Genomic DNA, 22,437 nt, shown 5'->3' on the forward strand with positions numbered 1-22,437 from the left:
TCCAGACTGAATCTTAACTCTCCCTAACCGTGATCATCACCTACACAGTTCAGTTGCAACTGCCATTTATCACTGAGACACACTAAGCTTCTAACATTTTTGTTAATAGACTAATCATATTAAACATGGTCTGAATTAATGGCTACCATTCCATGGCAGGGGGGGTGGAACTAGATGATCTTAAGGTCCTTTCCAACCCTAATTATTCTATGATTAGCATCCTACTGCTGAAACGGTTACAGCCACTGTTTTCTGTTTATTCACCTCAGCTCTTGCTCTCCTACAAAAATACCATTAATCGGCTTGTTTAAATGTGAATTTGAGCTCAAAATTCATGAAGGCTAAAACTGAATTAGTATTTAATTTATTAAATATTCCCTTATAGTTGCCACATCTACCACACTCATTTACAATGAGTGAAACCAACCTCTTTTCTTCCAAAGAACATTTAAAAATTCACGGAATTTTCTGTCTTTGTTATATCTCAACACCATGGTCAGGCCTATCGCTAGCTACAGTAATATGAAGATGACCTTATTGAAAACATCAACTAACTATTCCAAACCTCACCCAAAGTACTTCCCACACAGCTCATTGTGTTAGTGTTACTGAACAACAAACTTGACATACTAAAGCACTGTGCTATGACATTTTCCTTCCGCATTACAATACCAGAGCTTGCATATTTAATATCAAAGCTTTGTTTTGCTCAGGCCTGGTATTCCTGTGATGCTATGCCAGGTTTAGGGTTTCTTCCCCATGATGCTTCAAAACCAGAAACTGTATTAAAAGAGGAAGAACACAGAGCAACTCTGGTCCCCCATCAATGTGACCAGTGAGACCCACAAACAACAACTTTGTTTGAATCATGAGCACTGCAGTAAATCATTGCATGCAGTATCTGCAAGAGCCCTCAAACTTTTTTTTTTTCCCCTGAAGTGGCTCTGAAAACTCCAGTAGCTCAGAGACAAGACCTGGACCTAGGTAGGCACAGGAGTTGAGGCAAAACCCACAATAAATAAAACTAAAGCCTAAGTGACCAATTTCCACACAGCCAAGAGGCAATCCGCCCTCACTGTATTTGCTTGTTCACTACATTTCTTTGTATCCTCCCCTGCTGCAAATAGACTGTCTGGAACATCTAACCAACATCCACATACAGAACATGACCACAGTATCAATTAATACTTTTCAAATCGGATTGTGGCATGACTTAATTTACCTGTACAATCTCATGTGTTTCACTCTTCCGATTCTGTGCTTTGTCTTTTACATGTCCATACAGGGTTGGACACACAGCTACACCTGTCTGGAACAGTCAGCTGCACAAGTTTTAAGGCATTTTTTTGTTTTGTTTGGTGTTTTAGGACTTTGTGTTTGCTGGTTTGTTTTAGGCTTGGGTTCGGTTTTGACCATTGACTAACCAGAAGATGAGGAAATTCATGGTAGAATTTTAACACACTCATTCTTAACTCTTTTTTTCCAAGACAGTGATCAATAGCAATCATAACCAGTAAAGAAAGGATTCAAGAATCACCATTTCACATATGAAGCACAATACATTTTTTTCATTCTGTCACAGGCTGATGATGACACCCAGTTGCTTACCTCAGGTCTAAGCGAAGGAAGGATAACAATCTCTTGCAAAGCTTGTTTAGCCAGTTCCTGCCCTGCAATATCATCAAATTTGACAGCTGGCCCACTAACAAAGAAATAGAATACTAATTAGTCTAACAATGAGATAGTCTTTTTCAGCTGCAGCTGACTAATTTAATGCATTTGACTATTTATACAGAACCCTTCTGAGGAAATCTACAACTTACACTGCTAAGCTCTTAAGAAGATAAGCATTTTTCATCCTTTTGCTAATGTAACAACAAAAAAAATCCGACCCAAAACAATCCCCCCCCCGAAATCCACAACAAACTAGAAGTACTGATTTAATTCCACATGGATTAAAACTGTACTGAGTAAAAACCTGGGTTTCTGCATTGAAAAACCTACTTTTTCTTCAGACTTACCTATCAACAATTTCATTGAGGATAAGATTAGCAAGATTACTGTCCACATTTCTAAATATCTTCAAGTCTTTCTTTTTTCGAGGAGCAGTGGTAGGAGTAGAAGGCTTATTTGTTCTACTGTTTTTAGGAGCAACCTGGAGAGGGAGCGGAAAACACCAAACAAAAACAGCTTGATATTTTTAAAGCATACTGTTAACAAAATTACTTCTTCATTTCACTTGCTCCAGTAAAACCTAATAGGTTAAGCAGTACTAGATATTCTCATGCCCTATTTTGCTACAAATCATACTATCATATTCAGCCACAGGTGAATCTTAGGCTCTAGAGATGACAGGCTTTTTGTTTTGGTGGTTTGTTTGGCTTGTTTGTTTGTAAGATAATTCTTGATATTTAACAACAGTATCTTCCCCCAGCATACTCAAGAAATAGAGCATCACAAACAGTTTCAGATTCTTAATACCTATAAGCAAGAATTTCTACTGCTGTCCTACACTGATAACTGGCCATTTGAAAGCCTTCAAATCATAGGAACAATAATGTTTAACTGCATTTATGTTCTGTCCATTCCAATTCTTTTATCACTTCCACTTTACTGTGGAGTAGCAGGGTGGGAGATAAGGAGGGAAGGGAAGACGACAGGTCAAAAGAAATACAGTGGTATTCCGTCTTACTACTATAGTTTTGTATTTCAGTCACAACCTAACCATAACTTGCTTTTCAATGTGGTTGCAATACAACCTCTACATGTATGCTTTGAAAGAGAAGGAACATGAGAAAATCTGTCGTTCTGTTTCTCCATCTTTCATGTACTCAGTGTAACGTTTATTTTTCTCCTAGATAAGCTTCCCTCTGTTTTCCACGCAAGTTTCAAAACAAGTATTATTTATTACTGCAATGCCACTTGAAGTCTATTTGCCCATGCAGCCACTGTAAGCCCCGTGATTTCCAAAATCCACTCTGCAGCGCAGCTCAATAGGCTTTTAGATTTTTTTGTAAAAACTTTCTGCTATTACAATACTGCAATAAAGGCACTAAATCTAAAGTCTGTACTGGAATTTACATTGAGTTTCCAAGTGCATACTGCTACATTTATCTTCACCATACCTTGTGAGCTGAAGCTGCAGGGTTAGGTGTTGGTCTAGACACAGAAGATGATGATATCCCACTGTAGCTAGGTGTTCTATGGTGACCTGAAAGGCCTGTGGATCCGGTTTTTGCAACAGTTTTTGAACGAGGAAGGGAATTACTCGTGTGTGTTAAGGGATCCTTCTTTTTTGGAACCGCTCCACTTTCTATAAAGAAAACCAATGCCATGAGAACATTTTCAGCAGTCATGCTTTTACTATCAATTCTAACTTGCAGATAGTATTATTGACATGTACTATAGCAGAATAACACTAGTTTTTAAAGAAGTTTAGTACTTTCAATGGGATATTAACTGCAGCTCTCTCCTAAATTAATTTTTAATTTTTAGGGGCTTTTAAAACCAGCTCTAGTTAACCATCTTAGAGAAGGGGGCGATGACAAGTCCTGTAACAAGGGAAGAATACCATCTACTCCTTAAGACAGAACACAAGCCAGAAGATTTTCCTTCCCAAGACCTCCTAAAAACACTGTTATAATGATCACCAAATTTGAAGTCATTAGAGCATTCACTTCTTAGCGATGATAGCAGGTTAGTTACTTTGGATGCTAGTTCACGTTACCTAGCACCCTCCACATAGATGCTTCACCAAGGAACTCTGAACTGGCAGTATTAAAATAGTTATACCTGCAAGCAACTGCCAGGAGGTTTTTCTTACAACTTAGTTTCACTTCAGGAGTCTCAAGTGATAAGTAAATAAATTCTGAAGTAAGCTCTGAAGTGGCTACATCCTCCTACATTTAAAATTAAGTCTTAAAATATTGTATTATACCACTGAATTCAACCACCACCATACATTCTGTTCACACTTAATCTAATTCACTTCTGTGACAGAGCAGGAAGTTCTTAAATGAGGTGACAGATAAAAGTTAATATTTCTCACAGGCAATTAAAGTACAAAAGGCCATTTTGGTCCAGAGTAAGTGAAATAGCACTTGACTTCTATGTTCTTCATATGGGATAAAGTTCCTTGGCACAGAAATAGCAAGTGTAAAACACTACTAAGAGGGAAGAACATGCTACAGTGAGCAGGCAGTTTGGTCAAGCTGGTTAATGATTAGAACACAGCATCAGACTGTTTTTTTTTTTGTGGTGGGAACACAGTACTAGAAGCTGTCTAGTACAGCACTGTTATCTGCAATGGAAACTATAAATACTGCCTTACATCCTTGTAAAAGGATTAAGAAGCCTTTTGATTAGGTAAGGGAAACATGGCATAAGAGTTAAGGAAGCTCAAGATGGATTTTGGCTACAAGTTTCTTCACTAAGATTTTAGAAATCTGCTACTCAGTTTGACTTGTTAGTCTTAAGATACAGGCCAAAGAACCCTGCTTTTTAAAGAAGTTAATGACTATGAAAAAATTTTAACTTATAATACTGCAGTTCAGTGAAAAAATACTTTAAGTAGGAAGCCTTAATCTTAAATGATGTGCTTAAAATACTCAAATAAGAATTCTTCAGTGAAACACTATTGTGGGAGGATCAATTAATTACTACTATGTTCTTAGCCTCTTGCATACTACCAGGAGCAAATCTTTATACAGCCTGCAGTTATCCATGTGTTGAACTACTTGGCTAACAAGCTTCTAAAGCCTTTCTTGAGTCAGTAATCTATTCCTTTTAAGAGTTACAGAAAGTCTGCAGGTGTCATCATAAACAATGCAGATGTATCAACATGCAAAAAACCAAGGGAACATGAAGAACATAATTAACTACATTCACCTGTAAGATATTTCTTGAAAAACAGAACCAAAACTGGCTACTGACTAAATCATGCACAGGTCCAGAGCAGGTTAAATTTAGTCATTCCTGCACAGGAATTTCTAAGTCAAAACCTCTTAAAAATTAGGCATACGTAGTAACTTTCAAGTTCAAAATGCAGTCTATGAAGCTATTAAATTAGTTCTAGCTACTCAGGACTTTGTGGTCCAATTTAATCAAAGGTGGCACTCTGGTTTATTCACTGAGGTTTTTTTGTTTGTTTGTTTGGTTTTTTTTCCCTTCAGTCTCATTTGCACAGCTGGCTTAAAGTCAAGACAGGAAGGCATCAAAAAGCTAAAGTAGTATTTCTCCATCTCCTTCACCCTAACATGTTGCTCAGGTATCACACTTTCCCAGAACTACCCCCATCCATTGAGAATAATGCACACACACATACAGAGCAATTCTGAGTATCACAAAACTGCACAGGTAAGGAGTATTTCAAGAAGCTGGAAATAAGGTGCCAGAGAGGAGAGGGGAAGTTTTAAATACAAATTAGAGTTCACTCTAACTGTACCTCCAGGAATCAAGACCACTAAGTTTACACACGTTCTGTGGTCAGTCCCACCAGGTAGCACAGAAAGAAGCACTGATGAACTGCTCTTGAGCGTAGTTGTTCTGCGTCAACTCCAGAGGGAAATGTAATTTTAGATACATATTTTCATTGAAGCGACAAATAAAAATGCAACCAAACTTTTCCAAATTACTGTTTATCTAAAGTTTACTTATTTCTAAAGCATTAAGTGCTTTTCAGACTTACAGCCCATTTCATAAGATATACATTTTGCTGCAATAAATGCAGAATCCCCCAAACACATTTCCTACCCGTTTGTATTTGTTATCTGCTGAAAGACTGAAAATATGTTCTAAGTGACCTTAAAACCTTTGTAATATCTCCAGCAGCCTTTTGCCAAATGTTTCTCCATTCTGTATAAAACAGTAAGGAAGTGCCTGAAATATCTTCTGATCATAAAAACTATGGGTTTTTTTCAAGTGTATTCAAAACACTGAATGATTCAATTGTCTACTTTACATATGCTTACAGAATAGCAATAGAGGCTTGATCATTTTGATTCTACTCTCCAATTCTTGACTGGACAGAATAACGTACATTAAAGCTCCAAGCTGACACCACTGGATTCTACAGACATAATTACTATCTGGCCTGAAGCTTAAACAAGCAGTGGCAATTCTAGTCTTGCAAAACTGTTTCCAGCCTTCAGTTGTGACACCTTAAAAAAACATCAGGGAACATTTCTCAGAAATTCCTCACATATGCCTATTGAGATCTGATGTAAAGTGACTAAGACAAATTATTCTATGTGGTCTGTGGGCTCCAAGCTGGGAAAAATAATTCAGTGCTGTAGAATTATCTGTAACTTTATGTACATAATTTTATTAAAAATAGTTAAAAATCTTTAAACTTCTTAGCTATAAATTCTTCTGCATTTCAACATTCACAACAGTGCCCAAAATAGCAATTCCTTCAAAGATAATATTCAGATAATTCAAAGTTCCTTCAAATATTGTATTATATTTTCAGACAGGTAGATTCAAGTAATAAAATCTACCTAACACAAAGCTTCAGAAAATAACATGTCTCATGTTTCAAATGACAGCATAGCTATGTAGATCAGGGAGTTCTATGTAGTAGCTATGTAGTCATGTAGCTGACAGACATGTCAAAGACCTACTGTTGGCAAATTATGGTGCTAAAAACCATCTTATTGCTACTTGTTCTTCTACTTTGGAAGATCCTTAAAAACCTTCAGTATCAACAGTTTCTGTGACTTGAAAAATATTGCCAACATATGCCTACTGTTAAAGACATGCTAGCAATTTCTTCCAAGTGAAAACTGAGATAGAATATTAGCTACTTCCACAGTGCTAATGCTGTGATAAGAAAAAATGTAATGCTTTGTCTGATCATCTACCACACCAAGATTTACACGTTAAATGTTAAAAGGTACACTGGAATTACTTTCATAGAACCATAGAATGGTTAGGGTTGGAAAGGACCTTTAGACCATCTAGTTCCAATCCCCCTGCCATGGGCAGGGACACCTCATACTAAACCATATCACCCAAGGCTTCGCCCAACTTTATTACTATCAGTACTGTATGCCCAGTTAAGTTAGCTCACAAAACTCAAACACTGCTTGGCAAGACTGGCATAAGCTCCTTCCCAAACTATTTTAAAAACAAAAACCAACAACCCATAATGCAAAGGAAAACATGCATGTCTGGAAAAAAGCCAACAGTTAAAATGTTTCACATCTAATTTAAGACTGCTATGAGAACAAGAGTGATGGATATTAAACAATAAATATGTATTTAAAAGTAAAGTTTTGGGTCTTAAGACAAGTTACAGCATAGCCTTCTGCAGCTGAAAGGCAGGTAATACTGCTGTAATGATGTTTCATAAAACCTCGTTATAAATCTATCAATCAGATAAATTATCAAGGAAAATCACTAGCTATTCAGGTAACTACGAATGAGGAAGACAGGGATACGTAGTCATCTGTGCTAGAATCAAGTAAATTGGCCTGAAAAGCTGACAAAGAGTACCTTGCGAGAAGGAAAAACAAAACAAAAAACAAACTCAAATTGGTAACACTCTGTAAATACAAAAACCATGCAGTATAGTTGTGAGAATAGACTATCCTAAAGAATTAAGAAGCAAACACATCTGTAAAGGTTTTGGCCTTTAAAAGCATATGAAAAAGCAAAGCACTTTCTGACCAAAGAACACACTAAAAAGCATTTTCTTGATGTTAAAACTGCACCACGTTTCATACTTCATAACATCCTGGACTTTTAAAATGCCCAACTTGACAGAAAAATGAAGCTTATGCCAGAGCCCTGTGGCTCAGTACCTCTGCAGTATGCCTCTATTTTCCCAGTGTCACCAGTCCTCTTATCTCAAATAGCCTCTCCCAGTAACAGCAGTTGTCTTATCTCAAACAGCCTGCAAGCTGATTTTGTAGTTTTCTAAGAATTTGTGGTCTACTTTGTATTTTTAAATGACTGCAGTTCTCCATGTGAAAATACCACCTTTATTACAACATGTATAAAGAAATAGGAACAGCAAGATTGGCGGATTGAAGCAAAACTTCTGCAGTACTTCTAAGAAGTGTAGAAGAAACAGGTTCTTACAAACAACTCCCTCTCCCTACAGTCCTCCACAAAAAAAGAGAGAGTGCCTGAGCATGAGAGCATGGGCACCAGCCAGTTAGGAAATTCAGATGACTGTTAACAGGCTGACTTCCCTGGTACTATCACGGATCCCACAGCTGCAGAAGTTCAGTACTTAGGTTAAACTTCTGACTTTCACAAATTACAAATCTCAAGTTTACCTCTGGCAATGTAAATGCAAACAGAAATGGAACAAGACTCTTGTGAACTCTCATTCAAAGTAATCGGTGGACACCTGGTACCTAACTCTTTTTTTATGACCAACTCATTAGTCCTTCCATCTCTCCTCAGATCCCCTTAAGTCTGGTAAATAAAAGTTCCTCTGTTAGCCTGCACTCCTTTTCAGAAAGTGGGAAGACTCTCAGAAAAAAAGAATCCCCATGAGGCTGTGGCCATTCACTGTTGTTTCGCTACCCTTTCCTCCACAGTCTGGCAGAAGTGGTTCAGTGATTCGTCTTCTATAATCCACCAGAAGTATGACTCCAAATGGGTAAACTGACTAATACTACTTTATATGTTTATCAACAGTGACCATCTCCTGCTACAGGAACTTTTGTGAAAAACAGCTGCCAAAGAACTGGCAGAAATGTTTCTTAATTTCCAGTAGATGCCACTGGATACTTTATGCTTTGTTACTAACAGATTTAATTAATAGTTTAATAAATAGAGTGAAAGTTCAGTCCAAGCTTCTGCAGCATCCAATTCTAAAATATGTTGAGAAAAATATACGAAAAAAAAAAAATCAAGGAAAGAGTTTAAAAAAAACCTATTCATATTTAATCAAACAGAGCATGTTGTAAACTTGTGTGTATATGTATGTATTTGTTCATTCAATCTCCAGCCAATCAGGTAAAAAGAGTTGTACTTTGTCATTTCAGGTAAACGGTTCTCAAGGTCAATCTACATAAGAACTTGTACAGAAAAGCCATTTTAACTACATCTTTTTGACAAATGCAGTTAAAAATACCACACATGTAGCAATGTACAGGTGACTAACATGACATAGTTCTACTACTTTTAACTTCTCATACATCATAAAGAATAAAACCAAGCAGCAGTACGACTTCAGAACTAGAAATGGAGCTAGAAAAGGCATGTTGTTTAGTTGCTTTAAAAGCTGCATCCTGCTCTTAACTCAGAAGACAAGATTTATAAATTCCATTGCCTGTTTGCTCCATTTTATTTCACATTGTAGTCTACTGTATAAAATATCAGTTGAGATCTCAGTTGTGACAGAGCTTACTGCTGGCTTAAAACAGTCCCTGAAGACAATTCACAAACCTCCTGGCAACTTTACTCCTAGTGTAAGGAGAAACAAGTTTATTTCTGATATTTTAGCATCCCTGGTGCAGTCTTCTGAGAAAGAATACAAACAACCTTCTTTTACAAAAAGTAACAGCTGTTTGGCCCACTTTATTTTAATTGTGCATCTGTTTCTCAGAGTAAAAAAACTCTGAAATTTAAAGCAGCACATTCAATCTCACAGTATCATAAAGGAAGAACTACTTATGTAGGCACAATATAACCTACATACAGTACACTGCCTTTGACACTTTCTAGAACAGGTTTAATTCAATTCCTTTAAGAATATAACATGAAAAGTATTTACTAAAATGTTGCCTTAAGTAAGTAGTTTTGGATTCTAGGACAGTCATCGTAGGAGAACTGAGTACTATAGAACAGTGTTGTCACGGTCACGGAATGTATTTTAGACAAAGCCTTTAAAAATAGAAATATAAACCAAATTTCTATGTATTTACATATTTTTAAGTTGGTGGGGCCAGAACATAGCATTGCGTATTTTTCCCTGCAATACATCAGAAACTTAGAGACATCCCCTTAATAGGCGCCGGTAAAACCAAACCCACCTGACTGGAGATGTCCATTGCGGCATGCCAGGTTAGTACTGTCATTATAGACCTCCATTTGCGGCTTGGAAATTTGCAAAACTGCCTGCAGCTTCTCTACATAATAGACAGAGGGGGAGGGAGGAAAAAAGGACAAAATAAACAAACAAAAACCAAAAATGAACCAAGAAAATTTATGTATGCTGAACACACAAATGTCAAGTTTGGCTTTGTTACACTCGATACAGGGTTAAAGATAAAAGGAGTATTTCTAGCTTCTACATGTTTAGCAAATTTGTAAGAGAATTCTGTTAGTATAAGCATGACTGAAAACAGCTTTAAAACTAGCCATTTGTAGCTGAGTTAATTACAGCAGTCTTTCCAGTCTAGTGACTGTGATTACTTCCCCAAATGGTCAGGATTAATTCAACTTCATTGACTATATACTAGTGTTGATAACACGGTTCTGAAAGTCCTCCCCAAGGCATTACTTTTGACCAACTGCAAGGAGCCATCCCTTTCCTGCGTATTAAATGTTTCACTTAAGTGATAACAGCCAGTCAACATTTTACAGAAACCTCAACTGTTGAAGTAAAACACCACAGATACATTAAGATAATGTCTTTCAAGATCTCTATTTAGAAATATAATTGCCTTGAAATTAAGTCAATAAAATTATCATGCAAGCTGTATTATTTAAGAGCTTAAGAAACATCCAAATATAAGATTTATAAGGTTAAAGATTAAGGAGAAAGAAATTAACTCTAGGAAGTCATGATGAACTAGCCAAAGCATGTGTCAAGGTATAAGGCTGCAACTAATACAGAATAAGTCAGTCTCTGGCTTGTTTGCTCTCTACAGCTCACCTACCACTCCTGCTTTTTCCACCGCAGTTAAAAATCTCTAGGCCTTACTATTTTTGGAGGAAGAACTGCCATTCAGAGCTTCCGTATCATATATCCAACAAGCATAAACACCTCCTTGCTCCACTTCTTTGCCTATTACAGGTGTTCTTCCAGCCTTTCTGCTTCATTCCTTTCTTCTGCCTGCTCCTGATCACTCAGCTGCTTAGCCTCCCTGAAAAGTATTTTAGGCCTCATAGCTTAAGTGATGGTGCAACAATAATATCCAGACTGAGCAAGATGTGATTTAGAGTGAAAACTTAGTAGCCACAGGCAAATGCAAAAAGCTACAGTTCAAGGTTAGTATGTGCACCAAGGGTTTACTTTGCTTTACACTGAAAGCACTGAAGTCAGGTACAGTAAAACAAAAAAATGTTAAGCCACACAAGAACACTCTACAAACAACCACAAGCTTTGTAACTTACAAGAAGTTACCCTAAGAAACCTCCTTCTAAAGACACCTAAGAAAATTTCTTTTAGTATGACTGACTGCAAACACAGTGTACTATTTCAGCAGGTGAAACACTACTGAAAGAAACAGCAGAATAGTCTACTCCCTGCCCAGTCCATGCAGCCCGAACGGAAAGTACAGAGAAAAGCTTAGGAAACAAAATTAGTATTAACAGACTTCGTAAGATATTAGACAATCAGTTACACTGTGGACAATCATAGAATCGTTAGGGTTGGAAAGGACCTTAAGATCATCAAGTTCCAACCCCCCCGCCATGAGCAGGGACACCTCACACTAAACCATGTCACCCAAGGCTTCGTCCAACCTGGCCTTGAACACTGCCAGGGATGGAGCATTCACAGCTTCCCTGGGCAACCCATTCCAGTGCCTCACCACCCTTATGGTAAAGAACTTCCTCCTTGTATCCAGTCTAAACTTGTCCTGTTTAAGTTTTAACCCATTACCCCTTGTCCTATCACTACAGTCCCTAATGATGAGTCCATCCCCAGCACCCTTATAAGGCCCCCTTCAGATACTGGAAGGCTGCTAAGAGGTCTCCACGCAGCCTTCTCTTCTCCAGGCTGAACAGCTCCAACTTTCTCAGCCTCTCTTCTTACGGGAGGTGCTCCAGTCCCCTGATCGTCCTTACGGCCCTCCTCTGGACTTGCTCCAACAATTCCATGTCCTTTCTCTGCTGAGGACACCAGAACTGCATGCTATACTCCAAGTGAGCTCTCACAAGAGCAGAGGGGCAGGATCACCTCCTTTGACCTGCTGGTCACGGTTCTTTTGATGCAGCCCAGGATACGGTTTGCTTTCTGGGCTGAGAGCACATGCTGCCATAAACCTACCAAATAAACACCACTGAAGCCATTGTCTTATTTAGGCAACACTAGACTTTGAAATCAAGGTAATGTTCCCAATTTGAAAAAAAGGAAAAAAAAAAAAATAAAAATCTAGCCTAAACACAAGTCTAAAGCAAAACCACCATCACATCCAAGAAAGCAAAAAAATCCAAAAAGGTGTCCATGGAAGCCCATATCTATACACTAGCAGATTTATTACCAAAGAGGGTACTGATGAAACTTGTATGATGTGCCATGTGCATCTTTCAACCAAAATACTGAAGCTAATTGTAGTATAACAGAAAGGCACTTGTGCTGTGGGAAATCCAACCCCCTACAGAAAAGACCTCAGAAATGGGAGACCACTGACTGGTAAAGCACGTGTATATCATCAGAAGTGAACAGTGTTGCACTGGACTTTATGTTTACCTGTCTTTAGGAACAGCAAACTGCTGAGCTGCTCTGTTTTATGTATCAATTATAGAAAGCAAATATCACTCTGTGATTCTAAATATATCAAATATAATGATTCTACTGTGGGTGATCAATCATCCAGGAGAGATCAGGTTTACAAAGACCAACAGAGCAAGACTTATCCACTCATCTAAATAACTGCACAGCTACCACACCCTAAACCACATCAAAAACACAGACCGCCAAATGTTAGAACTTTGAAGTCTTGACAGCCAGGACAACCCAATATTCTCACTGGACTGCCAAAGTGGTCGAGTCACCTTCAGGTGCCCTGACACATACCTAGAATAACTGCAGCTGTCATGGTACAGCTTTAGAGACTATGATACAGTAATTTACGTTCAAGATGAAAACAGGCCTCAAAATAGTAAAGCCATCATCCAAGATAAGTAGCTACATCTTCTTGGTTGAAGATCAGTGGTGTGATGACACATGGCAATAATACACAGGTGTGATCAGACATCATGCTCCCATCAGTGGTGTCAAACAGCCCCATCAGCAGTTACACTGATGACCCAACACACTTCAAAATAAATCAAAGCTCTGAGCACTTCTAAGGGACAGTTATAATCCGTATGACTTAAAATTCACTTTCTATGTATTATCAATGTAACTTGCTTGACTGGGTGGCATTTTAATCTGCAATCACATCTCTGCCTAGCAAGCAGGTTGAAATATTTGATATTATTGTTTAGTCTAAATCTGTTCTATCCTGCAAGATAATGCAATAAAGGAACCACTTATTCTCCCTTAAGAAATTGAGAAATTCCACAGGAAAATTACTTGTTGATCTTAAGAGTTAGATTCATAGGAAAAATCACCTTATTGAACCTTTAGAACTTCAAGAGCCTCAGGTTTAGTTCAACTACAAAATCATCTCTACACCACCTAAAAACTTTCAAGTATCTGTTACTCTAACAAGCTAAAAGGTATGCTTAGAACTGCACATGCAATTTAACTCTACATTACCTTATACTTCCACAAAATCCACATAAAATCACACAACAAAAACAGATGCTGTCAATACTTGAAAGTTGGTTAGATGGTATAACAAATATTACTTGAATAGATCCATAATGATCAAGTTTGCAGGGATTTAAATCCATTGGAATCTTTCTCCAAACATCATCTTTTTCCTTCCTGAAGGGCGGATGGCTTCACACGCTCCTGTCTATACATATTTTGCTCTCAGGTACATTGTTTGAAGCAGATCCTTAGTGCAAACTGAACAAGAGCTTATGCAGAACAAAGTACAAAACTTTAGATAATTTCAAAGTAAAAAAAATAATATTTGACATTAGCTTATGCAATAAACGCTATTCTGTCCATTCACCTTTCAATCTCCACAAGCAATACAAAGAGCATGTGATCACACATTCAGGTAGTAGAGATTAATGTGGCAGCTTGACTTCAATTTCAGGGTTTTTTTGTTATGCTAATCATTGTTATCTTGTCCAGCACAGCAAGTGAGCAACCTTGCAAGTGCTACTACAATAACACCAACAAGGATGAAGCACTGCCTACAAAACACAGACATTGGCATTTCAGGGTTCAAATAACAGCAAATTTTTTAAAGAAATCCTAGCTGCTTGCAATTCGGATGTCAGCAACAAGACATACCTTATCAATATAGCATATAATCACTTTCACTCTTTTGTTCCCTAGTTCGTATTTTCTCTAGAAATCAGCCTTTAACCCTAACGAGTAAAAATCTTTTCTGCATACACCAAAATTCTACTGACAAACACCTGCAATAAAGCATAGAAGCCAGAAGCCTATTTTGCCCATGTTACCTTCACTTTTTTTTCTAAAAGAACTAAGGATACCAGGAACTCAAACGAAACAAAAATAATTAACTTCCTTGTGGTTGTCACAACTTCCCTGTCAATTACTAGTTAGGACCACTGAAACACGAAGTGTAAGTAAGAGAAGGAAAGAACAAAGGTTTTCCTGTCTGCTCTACAAGCTCCTAGAAGAGGCAGTTAGAAGAACTCAAAACAACACAATTCAAGACTAAGGCTGCAGATAAATTAAACTCAAGTACATTTGTTAGGTTTTACTTAAAGAGCAATTAAAAAGTAATCTGTATTTTCATTTTACTGTCTAAACTGAAAGCATTTCCGAAGTTCTCAATTTAGAGGATGCACTACACAAAAGTGGGGGTTTGCTGCCTTTATGGGGCGGGGGTGGGGGGGAGTCTTTTTTTATCATGCACAGTACAATGCTATTTCCAATACTGCCTGGTTTACTCTGTCCATTAAGAGCTTATATATAATACAACTTTGATAAAGCTATACAACACTACGCTTCTGAAATGATCTTACCTGCTAGTCTTAAACTAGACCAGTACTAGATAAAAATTAAAGCATTAGGATTTCATAACCCTGTGAACTACATGATGCTAAAGAATTATTATTACTGCACATACCAATGATCAGGACAAATGTTACATAAGTGACAGCAGAATTAACAGAACATGAGGTAGTTACATGTACAGAAGGCACACTTAGTACTAATGAACAGCAGTATATCCTGAGCTTTACTACAGTTCTAACACAGAAATCCAAAACTAGCTCCAACAAGAGTTAGTCAAGACTTCTGCAGTTTATGAGTCAAGCGTGCTACGATATAAAGACTTCTCGGTTACTTTTACACCTATATATTAAGGCATAGGGAAGCAGATCATGAGATTCCAATTTCAAAATCCATCAACAGCATTAAAAAAAATATTACTCTCAACTAAAAACCAAACTTAAGAGAGCCTACACAGATAATGACTCTTTCACTTCAAAAATCAGAGTAAAGTACTTGAAGAACACATATGGGGAAGTCTGGAAATTTTGTCATTATCTGCACAAGTCATGAATTGTAAGTGGTACCTAAGAGCTGCAAGCGATCCTTGGCCATTGCCAAATTTGTCATCATTTTAGATTGCAGACGTCGAGCTCGTTCACACTGATCACCTTAAAAAGAAAAATCAAAGTTAAAACATAATTTGGCAAATTAACTTTTTAAAGTACTAAAATACTGACACCCAGGCTTCCCTCTTCTTTCTCCTACCCCTTACCTACCCTCTCCACTAAGAAACATCATTGCAAAACTAATGACAAAATCCTAGAGCTTTCTATTTATTCAAGAATTTGAAGTTAGTTGAGACTATCTGCTTTATGATGCTGCTCATAAAGCAGTGAGAACCCAAGCACTGCTTTGCATAATTTTTTAATATTTAACACTGACAATGTGCCCATTGTCACTGCATTTTCCTCAGGGGAAACTGAATAAAAATGATTTTTTAGAAAGCTTGAAAAGTGACTGAGAGGCAAGTACAATTTGAAATAACTCAGTTCAAAATGAACAGATTTCAATTCAGTTGACTGTGTCCCTTTACATTTCAAAACACAGAATTACAGACATTAATATCACCACTTCCTAAAGAATAACATTTGTTCAAGTCAAGCTTTTTCTTTTTCCCCTTTAATGTGAAATTTAGATGGGTTGTATCAAACACCACCAGTATTGCTGCATAAGTAACATGTCATAATATACTGCTCACAAACATTTCTAAACATAGCTGAGGAACAAAACAGCAGTCTGCAAAAGCAGTTACAGGTTTTGGGGGGGGGGGGTGTTTATTATTATTGTTATATTTTCAGGAGATAAATTCTTAAGAAATCTGTCACTTATACCTATTTCTCCATGGTACATACCTGCTTCTACACTACAGATTAAAATGTTTCCATTCACACAGATGGCTTTCTTCCTTTGTTGGAAATGTTCAGCTATTTTGGCATAAGCTACTCAGAAGCACAACACTAGACCATGCTGAATTGGGGTTTTTTTTAGTCATACTGAAGGGAATATGAAATTCTGCATGAGAACATGAACTGTCAACTCTGACAAATCAAAACAGAACTCAATATTTTGACATGTACATTATGTAAGTGTTTTGCTTTAGAATTTTCATGAACTGCTTATGATTTTGGATAGCATGAAAATATTTGGAGCAAGATTAGCATGTGTTATAGACCAGAACATTAAGATAAAACAGAGAAATGGACCAGTGCTCCCCTACAGCTAGAACACTCTGATGAACAAATTCACACAGCAGACCATTCCTAGCATCTATTATATTTAGCAATACTGATTTCTCGCTCTGAAGAAGTCATAAACCAGAATCTTTCCCACAAAATCCAAAACTGGCTTACCTTGACCAATTACTAAGACAGCTATTCCTTTCTCCAGTTCTTCAATTCCTTTCTTATACCATTCAACAGCTTGTTCCTTTTGTCCTGCTTAAAAAGGAAGTGAACCCATTATTTTCTGTAATGAATTAAAGCTTACGAATGGTTCCATATAATGCTACTTAAAACAAGTAAGAGGAAGGAGGAGATATTTTAACAAAATCCTATAATTTAAAGAAACATTTAAAGAGACACTGTGAACAAGCTTTTCTATTAAAAACAGGTACTACACCAGTTGGTGTAACACGGTATCAAATCACTTTTAGGAATATTTCTATGTCCACCTTATAGGGATGAGTCACCCTCCCCCACCCACATCCCCAAGATCTCAGACACACACAAACCCTCAAACAAACAATACCCCAAATAAAAGGCAAAAAGGTTAGCCTACACATATTTGCTTAGAACAGAAATGGTGAAATGAATTGCTTTTCTTTCTGGAAACAAGCCTCTCAATCTTCCAGTAATAGCCAATACCAAAATAACACTAGAGGCACAGAAACTCAAAAAGAAAAGCAATGACTCTAAGATACTACTCAAATGAGACAAGAGACATTTTTCCTCTGGTTAACTTTTGTATAGAGCAGCTCATTAGTCATGGAGGTATTTCTTTGTTCATCCTATCATGAAACTGTTTTATCACAGGTGAACATCAACCTTCACATGAAGTACAATACATGTAGAATTAGAAAGGACCCCTGTACCAACAATGTCCTAAATGGATTCTACAGCAGACACAACTGTGAACATGGCTATGCCTAACCTATACTGTCTAATGCCATGACAGCAAATGACCCACTGGGGAGACATCAATATCTACTTCATATTGCCCCCCTTCTATAAGCACTCTGCATTAATAAGATACTTGCCTGCATATGGAAACATACTTTTACAGGGTAGCTATGTCAAACTAAGTATGCCTTTCCACACAGGAATACAGCACATTAGGTATTTCAATTTAAACCTGATTAGCATTAGTTGCTGCTAGTGCTAGAGGGAAAAAAAAAGCCTAGGTTGAAAATTTCAGATACCACTATCCCAGTTTCACAGGAGATGTTTCACCAAACTATTCCTAAGTGTCAGTTATCAGTGATGTGTTGCTTTGGCAATCTAATCTTTTTGATAATTTCAGTCCCAAATCTATTTTCTAGCAAACTGCAGCACCAGTAAAAAAATATTTCAACACACTTCTAGAACCAGGTTAAGGGTGCTCTCTTGCTCCTCTCCAGATGCAAAATCTTTTAATAACATTTGGCAAGTTACCCTGCACAGATAATTCCCACGCTTTGCTCTTCTTACCAATGCAAATCACAGGAGCAGCGCCCTCCCACAGTTGTGTACATCACACACCTTGGGAATAATCTCATTACTACCTTTTCTCCACCAGCCTCATATATCCTGACTGTTAAGGACAAAGATACATTAAATCACCAAAGCTGAGTGCCTTTCATCTTATTTGCGGCCTTTTCTCTTTAAGCTTCTCCCCATCACCTATAGAAACTGTTTCAACTACAATGTAACTCTGATGCTGAATCTGGCTATTAGAAATCAAATTTCAGATGATTTCAGGCACCTCTGCTATTGCCTAAATTGCTTTGTTATTCTGCAGAGCAGTTGCAAACATGCCAAGGTCATCAGTAAAATCTCACTTCCACATTTTAACTGGAGAAGTTTGAAAAGCACTGTACCAAAGTGCACTGTTTGCAAAAGTACCATTCTGAATCTATGCGGGATGGTTTACTAGTTCTCAGTGATAAATACATTCAATGTCACATTCCTTGGAAGCTGTTGATTTGCTGTACTGGGTCTGGCTAGAATGGAGTTACTTTTTCTTCACAGCAGCCCCTATGGCACTGTGGTTTTTACTTGCAACTAAAAGTGTTGATAAGACACCAAAGGTTGGACTACTGCTGAACAGCACAACCTGAAGATTTTCTTTTCCCCTACTCTATATCCCCAGCGAATAGGCTGGGGGTGCACAAGAAGTTGGGAGGGGTCACTGGCAGGATGACTGACCCAAACTGGCCAAAGGGGTATTTCATATCATAATGCCTAATTCTCAGCAATAAAAACTTGGGTAGAGGAATAACCGGGTGGAGGCCAATTTACAAGGCAGTAATTGCTCAGAACCTCCCTGGGCACTGGTAAGCAATGCCTTTGTATCATGAGTTTCTGACCCACCTCTTCCCTTCACTTATTAAGTGTCTTTCTGCTAAGGCACAAGCTTTCTCACTTTTGCTCTTCCCGTTCTCTCCCCTGCCTCACTGAGGGGCACAAATAAGCAGCTGTGTGGGTGCTGAGCTGCTGGCTAAGGTCAACCCAACACATGTGCCTTCTCACTCCCAGGAGAAGGTGTTAAGTGTGACATACCACACCAAGAATATCCATTTCACAAATAATTCAGAAGCATAAAACTTACCAGAAGTGCTATCATAATTACTTAAGTACACATAGCTTCCAGAATAGCAAAACCACCACATAATTAACAAGATATTAGATGATCCAGAAACCCCAAACATCTTGCATGCTATGCCTAATATAGTGTCTTTTGTTGGAAGCTATACAAAGGTTGTTTACATACCAAATATATTCAAAGTTATGCATGTATTCTAGCAAAAACAAATAAGCAAATAACAAATCAATGTATTAAAACGAGTTCTTTCTCAGTGCAATGAATACTGCAGTTGCAGGGTTGTAACAGCTTTGCAACTGCTTGTTCTAGCAGCAAAGACCTTCTTAATAAACGTATGACCTGTGCAGCTAATTCACATATGATAATTCTAAGAGTATCTACAAAGGAAGTCCATGATTAAAATCAGTATTTGAAAGCTTACCCTTCAAGCCACAACAATGGAATGGGCACCTGATAATTTAAGACTTTGGTACTCTTCAGAGAGCAATCAATATTACAGAAGTTTTAAACTACCTCACCTTTGTTAATGCTTTGCTCCTACGATCCTCAATGCTCTCACACTTTATGTCTGTTCTAAAGTAACGCTCCTGCACCTTGTGAGGTTTTTCCTCCCAGAGTTTATCACTGCTACTCCAACAGTGCACAGCAAGACACATCCCTCACTTTTATGGTGCTCTCAGCATGTAGCTCCTATTGAAGCCCTATACCTACTTTTTTAACATCCTCCTCTATTATAGCAGTTGCACTACAGCTCAACTGAAATGGTATAAAGTATTCTGACGTTTCCAGAGAATTTTAAAACACAGCACAGCATGTCCCTAAGGACTATCTTTTGGAGGCTGAGAGAGTTGTGCTGCTGCATTTAGAATAAATGGCCACATCAAATGCCGTAGCAATTGCTCTGTTTGTTTGGGTTTTTGTTTGTTTGCTTTTATCCTTTAGGAAAAAAAAGAAACCCCTTACTCCTGTGTTTCATTTAATCAAACCCTGTGAATCCTTCTTAAGCTCTTCTAGTCACATAGCAATAGTTTTCTTAAGAGCAAGCATGCCAAGCAGCTTTAGAAAAATAGGTTCTCAAAACTGCCAGAATACGAATATTCCTTAAAATTCAGACGACTTCAAATGAGCAGTTTGGAAGCAGAATTTCCTTCAGACTTACCTCAACACTTCCATCATTTGTAATGACGGTACACTAAAGATGCACCCTTATCATTGCCCCTGACGCTTTTGTTGTCCGGCTGACTCGGTTACACTGAGAGCTAGCTGCACTCACAGCCAGGCCTCCGCACTAAAAGCTTTAAAGCTACTACAGCGAGATAGAGACCTGCTTCGCGTGTGGGAGACCAGCCTGCACCTGCCGGATGCGGCCGGACCGGACTCGGACGACAGGGAGCGAAGCACCGTACCCGCGAACGGGCGGCCGCACGGCGTTCGCCCCCCGGCACAGATCCTTCGTGACCCATATTTCTCACACGAGCAGGATTTGTTTGCTCTCAACTCAAAGCGGCAGCTCTGGCCTTGCCCGCCCTCCCGACACCGGCCTACCCGGCCCGCCTCCCACCGCATCCCTCTCCCCTACCTCTCTCGTCCTCGTCGATGCGCAGCGCCATGGAGATGCACTCAAAGGCCCGCTTGTGGCAGGCCCTCACCGTCTCGGGCGCCCCGCCGGGCTCGGGCGCGTCGCTGGCTCCGGCCCTGCTGCCCTTGGCGGCCATGAGGGCGCCGCAGGAGAAGCGCTCGCAGAGCCAGGCGAAGAGCAGCCCGAGCTGGAAGGCGACGAAGCGGAGCAGGGCGAAAGCGGCGAAGAGCGGATACGAGAAGTAGTACAGGTTCCGCTTATGGGGGGACGCCGCCGCTGCCGCCGCTGCCGCCGCCGCCCCCGCCGGCGGCACGGGGGGAGCCGGCCCAGGCGGCGAGGAGGGTGAGGGCCCGGCGGCCGGAGGCGCGGAGCTGGAGCCGGCTGAGCCCTTCTTTTTCCCTCGGCCGCCCGGAGAATTCATTCACCGCCGTCGCCATAACCCGCTGCCAACGACTGACAACAACCGGCCATGGCGGCAGCGGCGGCGACGCCCCTTTCGTTCAGCCCCAGGGGGAGGAGTGCGCAGGGCACTTCTCAGACACCGCCCGCCGTCGCACCCAGTGCCTTTGCCGGCGAGCCGCAGCCACAATAGGAGGCGGAGACGGCGCCGCGGGGCGCCTACAGCTCCCGGCCTGCCCCGCGGGCCGGGGCGGGGACTCCAGCGGGACGTAGCACCGTGTCTGTCAGTGCTGTGCCTATGCCCGGGCCAAGCCCGCGGGATGGCAGCACACTGAAACGCAGCGGGTGGGAAGAGGATGAACCTAATTAATTTAATAACATTAATTATTCCGACTGGCGCTGTGAGCCGCCCCGCACTGCGGGGTACCTGGCGCCGCTGTCGGCGGGCAGGCGTTGTGGGAGGCAGATGAGCATCGTTGGGAGGAATTTCCTCCCTCCCAAAGTCGTTCGCAGAGAGCTGCAGCCAATGTCCATCCTGCCGCCTCTCGTATCGCCCCCGGGAACATGGCAGTGGGTTCTCCGGTGATTTGACCACTCAACGTCTGTATAGCTGCCGTGACAGACTGCGCACGACCTGCGCCTGGGGCCGGACCGAACCCTCCCTCTGAGCTGCGATCTTCCCCTCCTTTCATTTTCGGTTGATTTGTTTTGTTTTGTCACTCTCTGCTCTGCAAATAAAATACTCAGAGCTACTGTTAACGTCATGACAGATCGCTCCCTTCTACACCCCAGAAAGGTCAACAGAAGCCAGGCTGACCCAGAGTATGAGTTCATAACTCGGTGCACCAGCGAGCTGCTTTCCCGTTCACAGCAGGAAATTGGGGCAGGGGGGGTGTTAATTAAAAGGAATTGAAATCACTGCCGTCCCCGATGTGTTACTGTCTTTCCCCAAGTTACTATAAAATTACTGTTCGATTACTTTTCTTGTTTGTGCCACACAACTGCTTCTAGTTCAGAAAGCTCCCTCAGTAATGGGTATTGTCTCTACTTAAACCGAGAGTTACTTTAACAACAGAACCAAGTATTAGTTTTCTTACTTCTTACTGTATAAAATACATGATTTTATTAATATATAAAAATCATAAATATACAACTATTCATGACC

General features: G+C 39.6%; 1 protein-coding gene across 4 annotated transcripts in view; it reads right to left on the minus strand.

The window, feature by feature from the left end:
* Positions 1-21,715, minus strand: part of SPAST (spastin) — a 34,736-nt gene extending 13,021 nt beyond the window's left edge. The window contains exons 1-7 of one of the 4 annotated variants that reach the window (XM_061471096.1): positions 20,874-21,715; positions 16,846-16,929; positions 15,520-15,603; positions 9,990-10,085; positions 3,126-3,313; positions 2,022-2,155; positions 1,609-1,702 (exon numbers count right to left, since the gene is read on the minus strand). In XM_061471096.1, the coding sequence (XP_061327080.1) occupies positions 1,609-1,702; positions 2,022-2,155; positions 3,126-3,313; positions 9,990-10,085; positions 15,520-15,603; positions 16,846-16,929; positions 20,874-21,294 (1,101 nt within the window). In that variant the 5' untranslated portion in view covers positions 21,295-21,715. Of the gene's footprint in view, positions 1-1,608; positions 1,703-2,021; positions 2,156-3,125; positions 3,314-9,989; positions 10,086-15,519; positions 15,604-16,845; positions 16,933-20,873 lie in introns of all 4 variants that reach the window. The other 3 variants (XM_061471095.1, XM_061471098.1, XM_061471097.1) reach the window with 3 other exon arrangements.
* Positions 21,716-22,437: the final 722 nt, after the last annotated feature.

This window comes from Pezoporus flaviventris, unplaced genomic scaffold (genome assembly GCF_033815535.1).
Source record: "Pezoporus flaviventris isolate CSIRO_AGI_PZ_B2104156 unplaced genomic scaffold, CSIRO_AGI_Pfla_v1 ptg000066l, whole genome shotgun sequence".
Taxonomy (NCBI): domain Eukaryota; kingdom Metazoa; phylum Chordata; class Aves; order Psittaciformes; family Psittacidae; genus Pezoporus; species Pezoporus flaviventris.